The 20,874-nt window shown below is 36.8% G+C and overlaps 2 protein-coding genes across 2 annotated transcripts; one reads left to right on the top strand and one right to left on the bottom strand.

The window, feature by feature from the left end:
- Positions 1-1,380: 1,380 nt before the first annotated feature.
- On the bottom strand, positions 1,381-17,347 carry LOC122310128. The gene is made up of 6 exons (XM_043124010.1): positions 17,101-17,347; positions 9,325-9,505; positions 8,750-8,846; positions 4,546-4,945; positions 2,607-2,647; positions 1,381-2,464 (listed from the first exon to the last, which is right to left on the bottom strand). Exons 1-6 carry the CDS (start codon positions 17,345-17,347, stop codon positions 1,595-1,597), a joined length of 1,836 nt encoding a protein of 611 aa, XP_042979944.1. The 3' UTR covers positions 1,381-1,594.
- LOC122310561 (pentatricopeptide repeat-containing protein At1g18485) lies at positions 17,103-20,792 on the top strand. The gene has a single exon (XM_043124537.1). The coding sequence runs from the start codon at positions 17,693-17,695 to the stop codon at positions 20,651-20,653; it is 2,961 nt and encodes a 986-aa protein (XP_042980471.1). The 5' UTR covers positions 17,103-17,692; the 3' UTR covers positions 20,654-20,792.
- Positions 20,793-20,874: the final 82 nt, after the last annotated feature.

Genomic DNA, 20,874 nt, shown 5'->3' with positions numbered 1-20,874 from the left:
TCCGTATTTCAAACCCTTTATTCTCTTTTATAAAATTAAAAATTAAAAAAAAAATCTGATTTATGAGCTTCTATTGCCACACATCATAATCCAATTTGGTTTTTTCTATTGCCACACATCAAAATCCAATTTGGTCTTTCACTAGAGCCACAATTTATCACAATCGCTACTTAGCATTCAAATAGACGAACCAATGACCATAGCATTTACCTTATCTCTTTTTGAAAAGGAGCAGCGCTTGCACAATCTATTTTATATTTAATATTATTCTACAAAAAATATATAGATCTCAAGTTTCTGTATTTAAAACCATTTATTCTTTTGAAAAAAGATATTTGCAATCATGAATTGAACAATTGCCACGTAATCGTTTTGAAAAAAGTGAATAAAACATAGGACTCACTTGAAAAAATTAATTTTTTAAATAGCGAATTTCACTATTTTTTAAAGTGATTACACGGTATTGACGTACTTTACAGTTATATGTAAAATTACTCTATTCTTTTTTATATATAAAAAATCAGATCTATGAACTTCTATCGCTGCTAGGAGTGTAAACGGTCCGATTCGAGGGGATTATGGTCCATTATTTTTACTAGACTGAACCATTAGCTATTGATTCGGCTAATCCATGAACATTTATTTCTTCTTTTTTTGACAAAAAATTAAAATTAAAATTAATTGATGTCTTTAACATTTTATATATGGTTAATAAATATTAAAAAATTTTATTATATATAATCAATGGTGATCCATTAAATAAGAATTACAAAATTAACTTATATAACTATTATATAAAATAATATTATATAATAAAAATTTAAAAATATTATATGTATCTATACATTCGGTCAATCTCAATTCAGTCAGTCTCGATCCAATAGCCTAAACGCCACACATCAAAATCCAAGAGGGGATTTTTTTTTTTTTTTTTTTTTAAGCAAATCAAAATCCAAGAGTTGCCTCTTCCTAAAGAGCCCCCATTTATGATGGGCCTTGGGGCGATAAAGATCTCGAGACCAAGCACAGACAATACAAATATACATTGCACTCGGTAAAGCAAGTCCATATGGGACATTGGACCTACTCGACATACGGAACCTTGAACTTTATCCCCTAACAACCAAGCAAGGAACAACTTCAGAAAAATACGGACAAGCCGGACCCATGCAGTGCAACGCCCATGGGGATGTGTGACCGAGCTTGTGTTCCATCTTGTGGTAGAGAAGACTAGTTCAGTTAAAATCCCAAGAGTACAAGGATGATAATAAGGCAATTAACCAAATCCAATCAGCCATTGGACATGTAGAAACACGAGTTTTCCAGAATATCAAACCAACCTCCATCGGTGAACATTCAACCAGATAAAAGAAAAGAAAATAGCATAAACACACTATCGTCTACTTCCAACTTTGATTTTCACCCGCAGTTTACACAAAATCAAATCTATACAACACCCTAACCGGTTTATCCAGTCTCGTTGATAGAATATCTACTCGGCTAAAGCGAAACAAAAAATTGCACATATCAATGAAAAAAGAAATGAGCCCTCACAAGGATGAATTACATGTTACCATTATCTACAAATCTTTCTTCATATCTTCATACTGGGGCCTGATGTTGTACTAGAGCACTCAACTGCTCCCTGATCCACTGCTTTCCCAATCAACTGTTGTGGAGAGCCACTTTTTCTCAACCTCCCTGGAAACTCTTTGCTTGAGTTACCCTTCAAAGACAGGTTCTTTTTAATGCGATTTCTGTTAAGTAAGAACATAGTATTGCATGGGGGTGCTTGCAAAGCCCCTTCAACACAATCTCCCACCTGTACACAACCCCAAGGCCTGGACGGACCATCCTCACCAAATGGTTTGAGTCTTGGGAAGCCACTCTTCAGTCTTGAACAACCCCGTTGCTCGAGCGAGTTATCCTCCTCAAATTTAACACACAGAGGGCAAGGAGGGTCATTTTTTCGTGTCTTTGGCGTTGTCTGCTCCAAGCATTCAGCATGAAAAACATGCCGGCATGAAAGAACCCCAGCTACAGGCATATCTCCACTTTTCACAATCCTGCGAGAACCCCACGGTGATCTTTGTGAAAGATATTTTTCACACAAGCCACATCTAAAACCATCAGAAGGATTGCACGACCGACTGACAATTTCAGACTCAAATGACTCAGAAACATCAGCAAAATCAATGCTGCTGCTAGCACTGCTCCAACGGTGGACATCTCTTTGTGGAGTGGCAGTCTCAAACTCTGAATAGCCAGCAACTATTGGTTCAGGAGCCTCCCTAGAATATGTTCGGGAAGAAAAAGACAAGGGATGTATGGGTTTGGACATGAAAGAACAGCGATTTGAGAAGTTGCGGTGAGAGGATAAGCGATACTTGATTGTCGGCTCTGACTCACTACTCTCTGAATGGGATGATGTAGAGCCACCACTATCTGGATTTTCAGAGGTTCCCTGCAAATATTTAATCCATTAAAAGAAACGGATATAAGGAGGAGATATCACAAAATTCATGACGATCCTTCCCCCCCCCCCCCCCCCCCCCCCCCCAAAAAAAAAAAAAAAAAACTGAGAGAGCTTAATTTTAGTTCTATACCTCCATGGTAGATCTAAACGATAATGGTGCCATAGCAGGATCTAGCAAGTTAAGAAGGCAGACAAAAGAAATCAGTAGGTGCAAAGAGTATCAATATCAATATTAGCAACAAGAAGAACAACAATGACGAGCTTTTGTTTTGCTAAATTATAACCTCATTTGAAGATTGAATCATCATGGTTAATCTAGCCCCTAAATAATTTGTGAACTTATAAATGCAAGAATAGAATGTAAAAGCTTACATTATTTATAAGAAAAAAGCTTGCATAAAGATATTTATTAGAAAATGAAAAAAAAAAAAAAGCATCTGTAAACAAGCAAAGACAATCTATGATTATGAAATGTAACCCTAACTAGTAATACCCTAATAAGAAAAGAATAATTTAAGCACCTAGATAAACAAGCAGTGGACTGTATGGTGTTCATTCTAGAAACTTGGCATCAAGTCTGCATTAACTGGAATAGAGGTTTTAAGGGGTGGTGGGCTAGGCATTCTTCTTCTTCTTAAACATTGCATGGGGTGTACACTCCAACAAAACATCTAGAAATACCTACTAAAAGAGGAATGACATAACTACCTAGATAAAATAGCTGTGAACCGTATGGTGTTCAATACACTAGAAACAAGGGGTGTCAAATCGTGTTAACGGGTCGTGTTCGTGTCGTGTCAAAGCTTGTATATTATACTATATAGCTCAACCATAACCCGACCCGTTAACCTTATCGTGTCAAAATCTCAAACCCTAACTCGACCCGTTAACATAACGGGTCGTATCATGTCAACCCGTTTTGATCCATTAGTAAATATTATGAAATAGGTTAACACGATACAATACGACCTGTTTCAAACTGTTTATGTAAATTGGTTGAATAGGCCCAAATTAACCAGTTTGACCTGATTAAATTTAGCATAATTTTATACAAATTTTAAAATCACAATATTTATAAAAATTATAAAGCTAACTACAAGTTTAAAATTACAATTCAAACAATAAAAATATCGAAATTGAAATTCTAATAGTTTTACTTTTAAGTATAAGGGTATAATTGTAACTTTAACTTTCTTAACGTGTCATAACGGGTTAACCCGTTATCAACCCGTTAAGCAATCGTGTCTTAAGGGTTAACCCGTTTTGACCCGAACTCATTGAGATTAAATCATAACCTGCTATTATCGTGTCGTGTTCGTGTTGGGTTAACAGGTCGTGTAACATATTGCCACCCCTATTAGAAACTTGGCATCAAATCTTGCCTACACAGGATATAGAGGTTTTAAGGGGGGTGGAGGGCTAGACCTATTGATTAGCCCATGTGCTCAAGCAGCTCAACATGGCATTTCTAATGGACCAGAAAAGCAAAAAATAAACACTGCATATCCTAGGATAATAACATCAAATTTTATGGGTTCTATCTTATCCACCATCTTCAAACTTACATTGAATGGCTTTCTCATTTGCCGATAAGTGAGGAGCATCCATAAATAAAATTTTAGTTTCATATGTACAACTATGGAAGTGTCAACCTGTAAAGCAATAAATATCACACGGAACTTGAACTTGAAGTTCAGCTCTTTGAAGACGTCACTGTTAGCTCCCTACTGTCCTGTGATCATATATGGGCATGGAGTATGCATGAAACACTTCTTTTTAATAAATGTATGCAGGTATTTATATATGCATATATCAACCAGACAAAAGTAAACTGATCCAGATTGAATACCGGATAAAAACCAAGTGCAAACACAAACAATGAATAAAAAGTATAAATGTATTTCGGACAAATCAATTTAACAGAAAATGCAACTGAGTGGTAACCAACAAAAACTGAAGTTAAAGGAACTATTTCTTTTTAGACATTATTATACACTCTTCTCAAATATAAAACAAACGTTCATCACTATAGGTAAACATTGAAAGAGATGCATTAACAATCAGATTACCTCTTTTTGTCGCTGTCTCATAATCATCAACATTGATTTCCTGTATTGCTGGGGGTGTCCACTGAGGACCCTGAGAACGGTCAGATGGACTACTCAGAAACAGCCCAGTACCATCAGATGCAGAGTGTTGATGGTTGTAAAGATAGTTGGCTCTCACCCAGCTCCGACTTCCTTTACTGTTTGATGATGTCGAAGATCCAAATAATTGAGCGCCTTCGAATGAACTATACGGTAGCCCTTCAGATTGCAGTCGAACATCCCATCTTGATGGGGGTGGTGAAAAGCTTGTATTTGTTCGCCAGTAAGGCTCGTGTGGACCCACCGACCAGTCCCTACTGGCCGTATTTGATCCATGTGGCCTTGCAGCCACACAACAAAGCGACCCCGTTTTAGCTATTTTCTATAAAACTCACGAAAACTAGAGTGTTGCTTACAACCTTTATGAGTCTAGCCAACAAATAGCTGAAAAAGTAACATTACTTGCTGAAGATAAACATTTCCAACATATGTTCATGAGCTTATGCCCCGTGTCAGTGTCAAATAAGCATGATAAAACAACTAGAGAACTTGTGGCCACTTTCCTTCATCCAAGAGTGATATAATTTTAACATGCTATATAATCCATCAACGCCCCTAACATCTTCCAGAATCAGATTCCCTTTGAAATTCCATTTGCGCCACAGCTAAAATCCTACAATGACATTATGAAAAATGAATTAAATGTTGTATTCAACATAGTTTTCGATCAGTTTTACTACACACAGAAAACCAATCAACATAGTAAAACGAAGTGCAACCATCTTGACAAATGCCAGCAAAATTTAAAGCAAACGGTTTGTTTCCCCAAATTTTAAGCTTACCCGATGAAAACTTCCCTCCAAAATTTCAAACTCACCCCTTGAGAATTTCACATCTCAAACTGGTCCTCTATTTTCCAGAAAGCTTTATCTTGGTCATTTACCCTTATGAAATAAAAACTCAATATAATTTAACCCACTTTGGTTATGATTGATATAATGGAAGAACTGCACTTAATCACAGCTCCGTTGCTAAACAGCCACAGATACAAAAACAATAAACTCGTAAGATAACATCAGCAAGCAAAAGCTATCTTAAAGCCATATGTACGAAAAAAATTTGTTTAAAATGCCTGAAAACAAGCAAATTTCATGACTGAAATCAAAAGGGTATTTTTTTTCACAAAATGGAGGCACTCCAATAACTTTAACTACTACCAGCTTCCATCATCAACAGCCTCAGAGCACCGCATTTTTCATTTCCCGACCAAAAAGAAAGAATTTTCGGCCAAAAAGTAAAGACCAAAAAGATAGAAATAGTAGTTGAATTGAAAGTTTGACACGAAATGCAGGAGCCCCTCCAACTAATTACCTAGTTAAGTTCCTCGCCGAACATAATTCGCTAAAATAATCCCAAGAACATGATACTTAAAAAATACACAATAAACCCCACAAAATTAACGCACAAAGTAGAAACTGATTAAAATCAAAGCATAAAAAAGAACCAATGCGGAGCAAAACTAAGTCCAGTAGATTACAGATAATATCATAAGAGCGCCAGAAATCCCTTATATAAACCACACACAAAAAAAAAAAACATATAAGAGAGAGAGCGTACTAGTAGGGGTAGACAAGGAGCGAGGAGGAAATGTCCCGGCTTGGCGACTGCTTTTCGTCAAAGAATGAAACGAAAAGTTAAAAACCAAAAACCCTAATTTATCGGAGAGAGGGAGATTACTTTAACTTGGGAGTGGTTCACTACCTTTTTGCTCCTAGGTCCTCCGTTTTCCTGTGTATTCCTCTTCAGCCCCTCCTGAACCCCTATCCTGCATGTTGCTTTTTAAAGTTCGCAAGTTGGTTGCCCATGCGGCCATGCCCTTTCCTTTAACCTGATGCACACAAATTTAAGAGCTGATATGCGTACAAAAAGATTATATAAAATAAAATTTAAAAATTAATATAAATTTTTATGAAATTCGTTAGATCTAATTTTTAATAAAAATAATTTTATAATTTAACGTACCATATTAAGTCATATCAGTTTATAAATTTATATTTGTGTAATTCTTTTATGGTTAAAGTATGCTCGTAAATTTAATCATTACTATTAGACCAATATTTTAATAATTTATTAAAATATATTTATTCTATATATTTCATTTGTAGGAGGTAGAAAGTATGTCAAGCCTGATTAAATTGACTTTGATTAACCAAAATAATTAATCCTACTTTATTTAAGTAACTATTATATTGTGGTATAGATTATCTGTGGCTAAATTTTTTGGTTAAGAGTGTTGTTAAATGTGAGGAGGAAAAAATTATAAACTTGTGTTAATTCTTCATCTTAAATTTGATTATTTCCAGTTCTACTGTGTTAATGTAATGCATTTTAATTGGCTGTTTATTTGAGTTGCTGGCATATATATCGGAGATAATAAAATTTGATTTTATATCATTTTGATTTTCATAACGATGAAGATATTTATCTTATCTCATATCAAGATTCAATCTATATCTCATTCATTCTCCCTTCTCCGTCTCCTTTCCTATTATATTTTATTTTTCATCAGATAAGAGATGAAAAAGAACATTTCTCATTTTACACTCTAAATCCGAATGACAAAGTTGAAATCATTAGTACGTTAAAACAAAAGTGACAAAGTTGCTAGAAAACAAAAAATTATTATTTCTTATGGTTTTGATATGATGATTTTTTTGTTGTTATAAAAGAAAATTAACAGAAAATAATGAACCATACTTACTATTGTTTTATCACATGTACCCATATTATTAAAATGTATGATTATAAACCCACTGACTATAATGGACCATTTGTTTTAATCATTGTTCTTGTTATTATCGTTGGATGTTAAATGAACATTATTAAGGAACATGACAACTAGAATGTGGACCTCCCAACCTGATTAGATAATTAAAGGAATTCAAACAAAAAGTTAATCAGATCATACAAACCAAACAGAGGTTTGACAAAAAGGTGACATGGCTGTCCCCCACAAGCCATACATTCATCAAACTTTCTCGTTTAGACTATACAGTCAAACATGTATCAGGTTCGATCAGATTGTACCAAAGAGTTCTTGTATACTTTAAAGAAAATTGTCCAGCAAATGCTTTTAAATCCAGAAATGGCACCCCCCACATGATGCCTTTACAACCTTTTTTTCCTCTAAAAAGGGCCAAAACATGTTAACAGATGAGCATAGTAAAAAGACCAAACCCTTTTCAATGTAGAGAATGAGACATTCCTTTGAATTCTACACAAAAGCTGTCAAATGATTTCAGTCCTGCTCAAGAATACAGCAAGTTCTAGTCCACCAAACTAGTCAGCAATTTAAAACGAACTTAATAATGAATAGTGTAGGTCAGATTTTAAATTAAATCGCATGTGTCATTGGCCCCCTTGTACCCCCACACAGATCAAAAGTTAACAATCCATATCAGAGGTAGCTGAACAGCAGAATCAAACGTTAACATTTAATATCGAAGTAGCTGAACAGCAGGACTCCCTGGAATTGAGAAAAACACTGACTAACTGTTGGTATAGCTTACAAGTTATGCCATTTTAAGCTCAACATCTGAAAACCCAGCTTCGAATATTTGAATTCCTATTTCCCTGCTAAGGCGAAAATCATCAACAATATATGTTGCAAAGCGTCAAGAACACCCTGTATGGATCTAAGAACCGTTCCCCCTGCACCACCACAACGACAACAGCAAAGAGAGAGAAAGAAGAAAATACTCATTCAATATTTGGATGTTTGATATAAGGATATCCGAATGCATGTGATGCTCCATCTAAGAAGTAACTCTACTCCTAGTGGAAGGATTTGTAACTTCAAACGCTGCAAGAATGCCTTGTGCACCCAAATGCTGCAAACGTTCAATTTGACTCTAGGAACTAAACGGAATAGACATTTTGCACAATCTAATGCTTATATTGATGTCTAAACTATTCGCACCAAACTCTTTAACTTATAGTTAGATGGACAATACAGTTGAGAACATTCATAGAAGATGTCTAATTAATTCACAAAGAGAAAATCGTTCTATCTATGAAGTGCTTCACTTATGCCTTGCTTCTCCAAGAATATGAGGTTTATATATGAACTTCTAAGCGAATCGTATAACTAAAATGACATTTTTGGGGCCAAAGATGTTAAAGTAACTTTCAGAGTCATATCAACATCTTTAACAGAACATAAGACAAGTATTCCTAGAACCGTATCAACAGAAGAATCACTTAATGGTATTAGCCTCCCCAACCTGGATAATAATAGCATCTCTAAAATCCAAAGAACTAATTTGTATGTAGTTCAACACCCAACATTACATAGGAGAAAAACAATAAAGACAACATCAGAATCCAGTGTTCAGTGTTCAATCAGTGGCATTTGAAACAATAGTACTCATTGGCTCTTCCACATTGTTCCATCCACTTAAAGATCTAAGAAACATCATGTTGTTAATCGTGTGAGTATTTTTCTCACATATGTCGCTCTAAGGCAAGATACCACCATGCTGCGCATTACAATGACAGGGCATGCTAATTCCTTGACACCACTAATGGCCTTTTCAGGGAACCATCTAGTAATGACAATGTGCGGGCTGTGAACTCTAGCATCTTCAAGTCTATTTTCAATTCATTTCGGATGCTATATTATGGACAGTACAAATTTCAGAAGGCAAAATAACATCAGCAAAATTTTAGCTATAAGTGGAGCCATTATAGAGCCATTATTACAGCTTGTATAAATTCAAATTTGCAAGTGGAAAGGAATCGCCAGCCGCCGCCACCGCTGCCGCGTACTTTTCCATCGTTCTGTTGGGATCCACACCTAAAACCTGTACACCACCCTCACCAGCACAACACTTGAGAGAAGAGCCAGTGCCAATCCCAATCTCCAAGACTTGATGAGTCTTCCCTTTCAAATTACTAGACAATTTTTAATTGTAACCTGCGATCTTATCAAGCAACAAAACATTTCACAAAGTTGCAGCCGATGATGAGTACAATAGGATGATTTAAATAGTACCATACTGATTGATCTTCTTAAGACTTTATGCTTATCTTCTTAACTGATGCATCTAACTCCTTGTACCAATCCGGTCTCAGAGGGTGAACCTTGTTCAATACAGCCTATATATATGAATATATTAATCTTGTGGCGTGCTGCGGGTTTTGGTTTGCTGGGGACTATTGTTAAGAAGATGATGCTGAATTCCTTCTTGTTGGGGTGCCGCTTAGAAGACGATCACACCATGTTTCTGCTTAGTCTGTCATCCGAACAATTATCATTCTTGAAAATTGTGTGGAGTATTGCTGTGAACTAAACTTCAAAACTCCTAATTGTCTCTCTTTTCCCTTCTTGACTGGCTTTATGTTTCATGCAGAACAACTTCTTAGCGATTTTTGAATAACAGCACCCCAACAAGAAGGAATCAACATACGGCCCTGAGTTTTGAATAACAAACTTGTGGGTGCTGCCATAACATGACTGCCCTCTGCCCGGTTTGCTGTGGCTACATGATGCTTGTCTTCATAACCGATGCATAGAACTTCTTGTTGAAGAGGAAAACAATCCTTGTACCAACTTTTAGATGGATTTTTATTAAAGGTTTGTAAAACAATAAAAATAATAGATAGATTAAAAAAAGTTGCTTGGATAAAATTTTTGAAAGAGATGTTATTGGGTTTTATGAAAGTTGTTTGGTTTTATTTTCTTTTTCTTTTTACGAAAATCTAGTTAATCGAATAAGTGTTGGTTTAGTTAAACAATATCAAACTATTTCATCTCATCTTATATAATTATTATAACTTTTTTTAAATTTTATATAAAATATAATAAATAATTTAATTTTTTCAAATTTTAAAATAAAATTAATTTAAAAAAATTATATTATGATAATATTTTATTCAACTTTTAACAAAATATTTTATATCTTTTCATCTAAACTGCATATCTATACCGTCCATAAATTTTTTTTTTTTTTATGAATAAAGTTATTTTGCAGAAGGCAAATAATTTTTCCAATTGATCACTGAGACTGTGCGACCAAAAATGAGAAACCAAGGAAAAAACCTTTCGCGAAATCATTTTCGCACAAAAATAATTTGTTCTTGTCCGTAAAATATATGATTTTTTGTCGTGGGGAAATCCTGGATAGGGGTGCTACCCGCACCATACGGTGTGGGGTAGACCTCCCCTGCCCCCCGCCCCCGCATGGGGCAGATGGGGTAAATCTCCCCCGTCCCCCGCCCCCGGTGTGCGGGGGCGGGGTACCCCCTCCTGCATGACGGGGTACGGGTTGGGGGGACAATCCGTCCGCCCCCCGCACCCCCTTTCTAGGCCTTGGGCCCAGAAATCTCAGTAATGGGTCAAAATGGCCCACAAGTATGTATTTTTTGTCCAAAGAAAGCTTGTAGACCATTTTCATTTTTCAGCCCATAAAATTATAAGTAAAAAGGAAAAAAAATTTAAAAACCATATTAAAAAAAAAAAAAAGTGTTATGAATGGTAATTGATTTTATGGCTAATAAAAGTTACTAGTCTAAGAGTTTAATACGTAATAAACTAATAATAATAACTAAGCTATTACAAAATTGAAAGGCTAAACAATTACAAAATTACAAACATAAAAGTGTCCAAGGGACATTGTATCAACATTATAAATTATTGAATACAAATTTTGAACAAATAATTAAAAATTGAATATTCTAAAGAGGTTTGTCAGCTGTGGCTTGTCTTTGAGTCAAGGGGTGTGACAGTTGGGGCGGCCCGGGTTTGAGCACATTTTTATGTTGCAAAGGTGCTAGACGTCTCATGTGTTACTACAAAAATTAATATTAAAATTAATAATGATAAAATGGAAATGAATATAAATAAATTAAAATAATAAAATAAAAAACAATTACCAGGTGGTCCAAATCCAGACTGATCACCATCCTCATCGGTCTCCTTAAAATCTAAAATATCCGGAACATGAATATCATTTCCTATCATCCAACTCTGTGTGCATATCAATGCCTCTACAGTTGTAGGAGACAATGAACTACGAAAAGGATCCAATATACGACCTCCGGTACTAAAGGCTGACTCTGAGGCAACGGTGCTAATAGGGATGACTAAAATACAGCGAGCAATCTCATAAATAATGGGATATTTCTTTGAGGCATTATTCCATCATCCTAATATATCGAAATGATCATCATCATCTTGGACCATATCCGCTGACAAATAGTTGTCTAACTCAGAAAGGACTTCCGTAGATTGATGGACTAGTGTGGGATTATGTGCGAGGGTTTTAGTCCATGACATTCTGCGCTTCTTTGTAGGAGGCCCGGTCACGGTGTCTGTAGAAGGCGTTGGGGTCGGTATATGTGTTTTCGATGTAGTACCACCCTTAATTGCCATAAACTCGTCATACAATTTTTTCAGAGTATTTCGGGCCAATTCACCAATAATTTCAGTCCATACCTGATCGTGAACAAGTCTCAACCCATATAACAAGCCTGAAACTTTCAGACGAGGATCAAGAATAATAGCCACATATAAGAAAATATTCATTCCAGTCAAATCTCCCCAATACTTGTCATATTTTAGCATCATGGTCACTGTCATCCCCCTCATCCTTTCATTGGAACCCCTACGCATATATTCTAATTCTTCTTTTACCCTACATATTTGTTGACAAAACTCATGGGATGTAGGGTACAAAGAACCAGATATATTCAATGTGACATCATAAAATAATCCAAGAAAATCAACGAAAGTAAAAACTACCACTCAATCATCATCATTAGGCTTTCGTGATCCCTCGTGCTCATCAAAGTATTTGACATATTGGATGTCTTCATCACCTAATAATTGAAAGGCTGCCTTATATTCTTGGGCTGCCTCCAACATCAAGAAGGTTGAGTTCCATCTGGTAGGAACATCAGTACAAAGACCCTTCTTCGATGTTATGCCCGCAGCCTTTGCAGCAACTTTGAATTTCTCCAATCTAGAAGGAGAAGACCTTACCCATTTCACAACCATTCTAACTCGTGCAATCGAGTCATCAACATCTTTCAACCTCTCAATCACAATTAAATTCAAAATATGTGCAGCATATCTAACATGCAAGTATTCACCACCCAAGAATGTCTTATTTGCATCTTTAAGATAATTCTTTAGATATCCCAATGCGACATCATTAGACGACGCATTATCAACTTACACAAAAAAAACCTTTACCAACCCCCACTCCTTTATTGCGGCCTCCAAGGCCTTCCCAATCGTCTCACCCTTATGATCAGTTATTTGACAAAATTTAATAATCTTTTTGTGCAGAACCCAATCAGCATCAACAAAATGCACAGTCAACGACATGTAATTCATATTTTGGATAAAAGTCCAAGTATCGGTAATGAGGCAAACTACCAAACCCGCCAATTGGCCCCTCAAAACATCTTTATCATGGAGGTACATCTTCTTAATATCTTTTGCCACAGTGTGACGAGAAGGAAGTACAAATCTCGGTTCCAACTCTTAGACAAATTCTTGGAACCCTTTACCCTCCACAAATTGAAAAGGCAGCTCTTCCATGACAATCATACAAGCTAACTTCCTTCTACACTCATCGGGGTTATACTTTGTATACCCCTTCAATGTTGGCCCCCCGGCCCCACTACTCCCATCCGCCATTTTAAAATCTAGTCTAGATTTATCATTCTCTACTAAGGATTTTAAAATTGGACTGTTCTTGCATTGTTCCTCTAGATGGACCTTCAGCTGGGATGTACCATGTTTCCTATAGTGACATCCATACATTTTTCCACAGTGATTACATTTAACTTGTGGGTTGTTGGGGTCACCACCCTCTAATTTGGTAAAGTGTTGCCAAACTATGGATACAGGTTTCTTGCCCTGTGTGAGTTTCGGAGCAGGGCAAGGTGTACTCGTTATAGGGGTAGGAGTAGGGTTAGTTTCTCGGGTAGGGGTGTTGGCTGGGGAATGCGAGCTATCACTGAAATCCGAAGACATTCCTGATTCTCCAACAAAAATATAAATAAAATAAAATTCAAAGTGCAATCCAACACAATCAGGGCAAATTGCATACAAAACCAAATACATCAAAAAAATAATTGGGTTTCGGATTGGAACCCAAAACCCGACAATCAAATTAGGCCCCTCATTGATTGAAACCCCTAATATTATTTTTCATGATTACACAAATGAATATTCACTCACTTACTTTATATGGAGGCAGACACCAAACATCTCAATTCATGCATGTATTATTTTTAATTAATAACCTATACAAATGAGTGATTTTCTCTTGATTAGGATCTTTAATTCTTACCACTCTTTTGTCATAAATAAATATTATGTCAATTTTTGTTATTTTATTTTAACGTAATGTCATGATTCAAACTCAAATACTTATTCTAATATTTTGTGAAATCAACATTTATACTTAAATTAACATTTATATTTATGTTATCAAAAGATGCAAACCGGAATAATTAGAAGTAGAGAAATGATTTGTATAACCTCTAAATAGATAAGTCAATATACAGGTTTTTATAAAAAAAAAAAAAAAGTAGACCTTATTTTTAAAAAAATATATAAAATTGGGGATTATTTTTTAATTTTAATGAGATCTATTTTTTTATTTTCTGGGGATAGAAAAATCTGGGCCAATTAGTGTAAAAGGATAAAAAAATTAATGCAATGCATATATGAGGAATATCGACATTGATTAGTCGATAGACTGTGATGCTTAAACATGTGTCTCAACTGTTATCGCCATATTAGACATTGAATATACTAATGTATCTGTCACTTGTCAGCATGCATGCATGTACAATCGATCAGAGACTAATTTATAGGAAAATACAAGACAATGAAAAATTTGCCACCATCCATATATATATATATATATATATATATTATATTTTAGACCAAGATGACAATACGATATTGGTAATGATGGTGATGACCTCCACGATGATGATACAAACTATTAGAAATGACGTGATATTATGTTAGATTTATTTTTATAAAATTTCTTTGTAATTAATATATATATATATATATATATAATATGTGGATGGCAGTTTCAGTTATTAATTAATATATATAGACCTTTGGGGTGCCACAGAGGTCGTCCAAGAACTGATTTATTAGCTAGTGGTCCAGCTTGCATTCAGGAAAGGCAACGCTGAACTCGCCCTTACAAATATCCAAAGTCAATATTATATTTATTTATAATTGGAATTGAGAATTTAAGGATAAAAAAATTTATTTTTAAAAATTAGGGAGTAATTTATCTTAAAACCAAACCAAAGAGACTATTTTAACATTGAATCCATCTATATATATATATATATATATATCCATCAAACTCAAGAGTTCGTTCTTTTTATTTATATATATATACAGCAATGCTACATACAGTCGTGGAATTGCAAATGCCACATAATCGCTTTGAAAAAGAGTGGGGTCTACGATTAAAAAGTTAATTTTTTTTTCATGTGGGTCCCATATTAATTCATTTTTTTCAAACCGACTGCACGCCGCTTACACAATCATGACTGCAAATATCATTTTTCATATACATATATATCAACATATCTCAAGAGTTCGTTATTTTCATTTATATATATATCAACATATTTGCATATATATATATATATATATATATATATAATTTTGAATTTATTTTAAAGTTTATCATCTTCAATTATATCGATATGGTACATTTTATCTGGCTTTATGTGTTAATCACCTTAATGCAACTATTTAGAATGTATTATATAGCAAATATGATCAGAGATTAAAAAAAAAAAAAAAATCTAATGTGGAAAACAACATTTATTAACTATTTTTATGGTTAATAAAATCTGAATTACTATACTTTCTTTAAATAAAATCAAATCAAATCAAAATTTGTGGGCTTTGGATTAACTACAAAAGCAATACGTGCTGTTTAATTTAGGGGTTTCAATAGTTGATTTAGGGGTTTCAATCAATAAAACCCCTAAATCAAATCAGAGTTTCGGATTGGGACCCTAATTTAATTTAGGGTCCCAATCCGAAACCCTAACCCCTAAATTAATTTAGGGGGTTAGGGTTTCAATGAAATTTACAAAAAAAAAATAATAATAATAATCCAATGAATCCAAAAAAATACCAATCCAAAACAATCACACGAATCCACAGCACACAATTCACAAATCCCATCCTCCACTCCGATTCAACCACATCCTTTCCTCCAATCTCCGATCAAAATTCAAAAAATAAAAAATAAAAAAAATAAAAATCAAAGGAGAAAATCAAAAGAGGAGGAGAAAATTTACCGTGCGGCGTGCATCCGGTGTCGTGCGTCGTGCGAGAGAGAGAGAGGAGGGAATACGGCTTGCGGCGAACGGACTAGTTGCGAGAGGGAGGAGGGAACACGGGGGCGTCGACGGGAGTGGGTTCCGTGCAAGTGCGAAGGCCGAAGGGGGACTCGGGAGGGGAGCGGAGGGGAGGGGGGGGGGGAGGATGGGGGGTGTTAGGGTTAACCCATTAACAAAACGGCGCCGTTTTGTGGTGGATAAAACGGTGCCGTTTCATTTAGTGGGTTAATAATAAAGCCTCCAAGATGAAACGGCGCCGTTTTGTCAACTACAAAAATGTCGCCGTTTCATATAAGTATCCGGTTATTATATATATATATATATAATATTATATATTATATATTATATATTATATATATAACCAGTGCGGGGCGGGGGAAAAACGGACCGGTGGGAGTCCGTTTCCGTCCCCCTCCTCCGCTGGGGGGGCCATACAGGTTGGGGGGCCCCACCCCGGCCCTAACGATGTGGACGCCCCCCCTCCCCCGCGCCCTATGCGGGGGCGGGGCGAACGGGGCGGGGCAGCGGGTTCTGGGGCCCCGCTGCCCACCCCTAATCCTGGAGACCAGCCGTCTGGTATCGAGCCATAACCAGCCCTCCAATATCATTTTGCCACATCAGTATATTATGTGATTAACTGTACATTTGCATACACAAGATCTCATCCCTTACCCAAACTCTCCTACTCATCCCTTACCCAAACTCCCTGATGAAGAGCACTGCGCCACTCATCACCCCAATATATTGCACGTGGAAACTGGAATCCCCATACAAAATATATTGCACGTGGAAACTGGAATCCCCACTCATTGTTTAGTTAATCAAAACCAAAAATCTCATCTCATCTCATCTCAACTCATCATTACACATTTTTCAAATCTCCATATAAAATATAATAAATAATCTAACTTTTTCAAATCTCAATACAAAATTAATATTCAAAAATTATATTATAACAATATTTTATTTATTACTATTTAAAACATCTCATCTCATTTCATGTCATCTGTGTAACCAAACGGGGCGATCTAATCTTTTTAGGATTTGTGGGTATTATGAATGGTTTGGTTTGCGGAAACTTCAGAAAAGATCAGGGGAAATTCAAAATAAATGATGTAAAAGTAGAAATCTTACCATGGCCCAATAGAATAGAGTTTGTAGAAGCCAAAATGGCACCAGCAAGAGCAAATTTGTTCAGATAAGCCTTCCTATGAACAAGCGTACCCTTCGGGAGCTTGGATTTGTGGGATTCACTTTCAGTGGCTCCTTCTCTTCTTCTTCCATTCTTCAGATCATTTCCCACAGGCAAAGCCGATTCTGAATCAAGAAGGTGGTAGTCATGGTGCTTCTCTGGTTCCATAGTAGAACCGATGACTTGCATCTTTGCTGAAGAAGGAATGTGAATGCTGGCTTATGCAAGATTCTAGAAACAGAAAATACCTTCTAGTAATTAAAGACCATCATCTATCCATGTTTGCTTAGACGAATTATCAGTGGCGCGAAGAGGAAGGGTGGGTTTCGAACGTATTCGGTGCAGTGGGTTTTTGGAAGAATTAATCAGCTGCTACCCATTTTATTGTAGCACAGACTCCTTTGTTTAAGTGTAGCCAGCCCGTTGGTGGGCTGTTTTCGCCCAACAGCAACAGGGCTGTTGAAAAGCGTTTCTCTTTTCTGGGACGCTGAAGAAAGACAGATGAATCGGTGAAAATAATTTTTTTCGGACGATATGGCTTCCGTTGCACCACCATTCTCCCAACACCACCACCTCCACGCCCACCCTATCATCATTTACAGAAGGGTTCCCGTATCAATTAATAAACATTATCTTCGTCCAATCTTCACTCCCAAAGCATCTCTTTCACTCTCCACCCATACCCATAAAGGACACGCTGATTCTCCATCCAGCAACTCTGCTCCACGCCTCTCTTTACTCCAAGATGTAAACAGGCTCTGCCAGTGCGGGAACCTCACCGAAGCCCTTAACTTTCTTCATAGAGACTTTATTAATGTTAACTCCGATTCAGCGGAGAGAGCAGAAGCTATGGGCGTCTTGTTACAGGCCTGCGGGCAGCAAAAGGATATGGAGACCGGGCGTAAAGTCCACGAGATGGTTTCGGCATCGACTCAGTTGAGCAACAACTTCGTTATCAATACCCGTCTCATCACAATGTACTCCATGTGTGGCTCTCCGCTAAATTCACGTTTGGTTTTCGATGGGTTACAGAGGAGGAATCTTTTTTTGTGGAATGCAATTGTTAGTGGGTATGCTAGAAATGAGCTTTATGATGGTGCAATTAGCTTGTTCACTGAGTTAATTTCGGTTACGGAGTTTAAGCCTGATAATTTTACACTGCCTTGTGTGATTAAGGCTTGTGCTGGGCTTTTGGATGTGGGCTTGGGGCAGGTGATTCATGGGATGGCAATGAAGACGGGTTTGATGTCTGATGTGTTTGTGGGTAATGCATTGATTGCAATGTATGGAAAATGTAGGTTTGTTCGGGAAGCAGTGAAAGTGCTTGAATACATGCCTGAGAGGAATCTGGTTTCTTGGAATTCGATGATTTGTGGGTTTGCTGAGAATGGATTTTCTCAAGAGAGTTATGATATGTTTAGAAAGATTTTAGCAAGTGAGGAGGAATTGATCCCGGATGTTGCTACCATTGTGACTGTATTACCAGTGTGTGCAGGGGAAGGAGAAGTGAATGTGGGAATGGTAATTCATGGTTTGGCGGTTAGGTTGGGGTTGAGTCAGGAACTGATGGTGAACAATGCCTTGGTAGACATGTATTCGAAATGTGGGTACTTGAACGAAGCCCATACTCTTTTTATAAGGAGTAACAACAAGAATGTAGTTTCTTGGAATTCCATGATCGGTGGTATTTCTAGAGAAGGAGATGTATGCAGAACGTTTGATCTATTACGAAAAATGCAGATGGAGCAGGACAATATAAAGGTGAATGAGGTCACCATATTGAATGTTTTGCCAGCTTGTTTGGAGGAATCAGAACTGCCTTGCTTGAAGGAACTTCATGGTTATTCAATCAGACATGGGTTTCAATATGATGAATTGGTCGCCAATGCTTTTGTTGCAGCATATGCGAAGTGTGGGTTACTGAGCTCTGCTGAGCACGTCTTCTATGGAATTGAAACTAAGACTGTGAACACTTGGAATGCAATTATTGGTGGCCATGCAAAAAATGGTGATCCGAAAAAGGCTTTAGAGTTGTACTTTCAAATGACATCTTCAGGCGTCGATCCTGACTCTTTTAGCATAGGAAGTCTCCTTTTAGCTTGTTCCTACCTGAAATGCTTGAGTCCTGGCAAAGAGCTTCATGGATTTGTGTTACGGAAAGGCCTAGAAACAGATTCCTTTATTGTTATCTCTTTGCTATCCCTTTATATTCATTGCAGGGAAGTGTTATCTGCAAGGATGTTGTTTGATAGGATGGAAGATAAAATTTTGGTATCCTGGAACGCAATGATTGCTGGTTACTCTCAGAATGGACTTCCTGATGAAGCCCTTGATCTCTTCCGTAAAATGATTTCTGATGGAGTTCAACCATACGAGATTGCCATAATGAGTGTGTTTGGGGCTTGTTCTCAGCTCTCTGCTCTGCGTCTGGGAAAAGAAATGCATTGCTTTGCTTTAAAAGCGCACCTAACAGAAGACAATTTCGTTGGATGTTCACTCATAGATATGTATGCAAAAAGTGGCTGCATAGAACAATCTCATAGGGTTTTTGACAGCTTAAAGAAGAAAGATGAGGCATCATGGAATGTTATAATAGCAGGATATGGAATTCATGGACATGGAAACAAGGCCATAGAGCTATTTGAAAAAATGCAGAGATCAGGCCAGAAGCCTGATGAGTTTACACTTATAGGAATTCTAATGGCATGTAGCCATACTGAGTTGGTTACAGAGGGGTTGAAGTATTTCAGCCAGATGAAAGTTTTGTATGGAATAGAGCCAAAATTAGAGCATTATGCATGTGTTGTGGACATGCTGGGCCGAGCAGGTCAATTGGACGAAGCTCTAAAGCTCATAAATGAGATGCCTGAAGAACCAGATGCTAGAATCTGGAGCTCACTGCTCAGTTCATGTAGAATTTATGGTGATTTGCAAATGGGGGTGAAAATTGCCGAAGAATTACTTGAGCTGGAACCAGAGAAAGCAGAGAATTATGTGCTACTCTCAAATTTATATGCTGGGTCCAGGAAATGGGATGATGTGAGAAGGGTGAGGAAGAGGATGAAGGAGAATGGCCTTCAGAAGGATGCTGGTCGTAGTTGGATTGAAATCGGAGGTAAAGTTTATAGCTTTGTTGTTGGTGATGAGCTGCTGTCAGAGTCAAAAGAGATCCGAAACATGTGGAAGAGGTTGGAGGAAAAGATAAGCGAAATTGGATATAAACCAAATACAGATTCTGTGCTGCATGAACTGAGTGAAGAGGAGAAGATTGAGGCATTGCGAGGGCATACTGAGAAGCTGGCACTTTCTTTTGGATTGTTGAAGACGACCAAAGGTGCAACCCTGAGAATTTGCAAAAATCTGCGCATTTGTGTGGATTGTCATAATGTGGCTAAGTTAATATCAAAGGTGGTTGCAAGAGAGATAGTTGTGAGAGACAACAAGCGGTTTCACCTTTTCAAAGATGGATTTTGTTCTTGTGGAGACTATTGGTAGGTGAAGAGGTCGGAAGTGTTCACTCTTTTATTTTATTTCGAGTGAAAATCTCTGAACTGCATCCAGCCGCAACTGGATTTTGCGCCGTCGACTCTGTCGTGGGAATTCTTTTCTTGTTTGGTCAGTTAATTGTATTGAGGAAAAAAAAAAACGTATGAACAGTCACCATTAACCCAGTAATCCTTAACCTGAAATACCACTTGTTCTTTACAATGATCCTT

This window comes from Carya illinoinensis, chromosome 5 (assembly GCF_018687715.1).
Source record: "Carya illinoinensis cultivar Pawnee chromosome 5, C.illinoinensisPawnee_v1, whole genome shotgun sequence".
Lineage (NCBI taxonomy): Eukaryota > Viridiplantae > Streptophyta > Magnoliopsida > Fagales > Juglandaceae > Carya > Carya illinoinensis.
This window is presented reverse-complemented; position numbering and strand designations above follow the sequence as displayed.

Bases quoted from the DNA above. Each gene is read 5' to 3' on its own strand.
- LOC122310128 (XM_043124010.1), bottom strand. From the start codon at position 17,347: ATGCAAGTCATCGGTTCTACTATGGAACCAGAGAAGCACCATGACTAC. The intron at 2,648-4,545 runs GTAATCTGATTG...TTAACTTGCTAG, and splicing joins TGAGACAGCGACAAAAAGAG to ATCCTGCTATGGCACCATTA. The intron at 2,465-2,606 runs GTATAGAACTAA...AAATATTTGCAG, and splicing joins CGTTTAGATCTACCATGGAG to GGAACCTCTGAAAATCCAGA.
- LOC122310561 (XM_043124537.1), top strand. From the start codon at position 17,693: ATGGCTTCCGTTGCACCACCATTCTCCCAACACCACCACCTCCACGCC.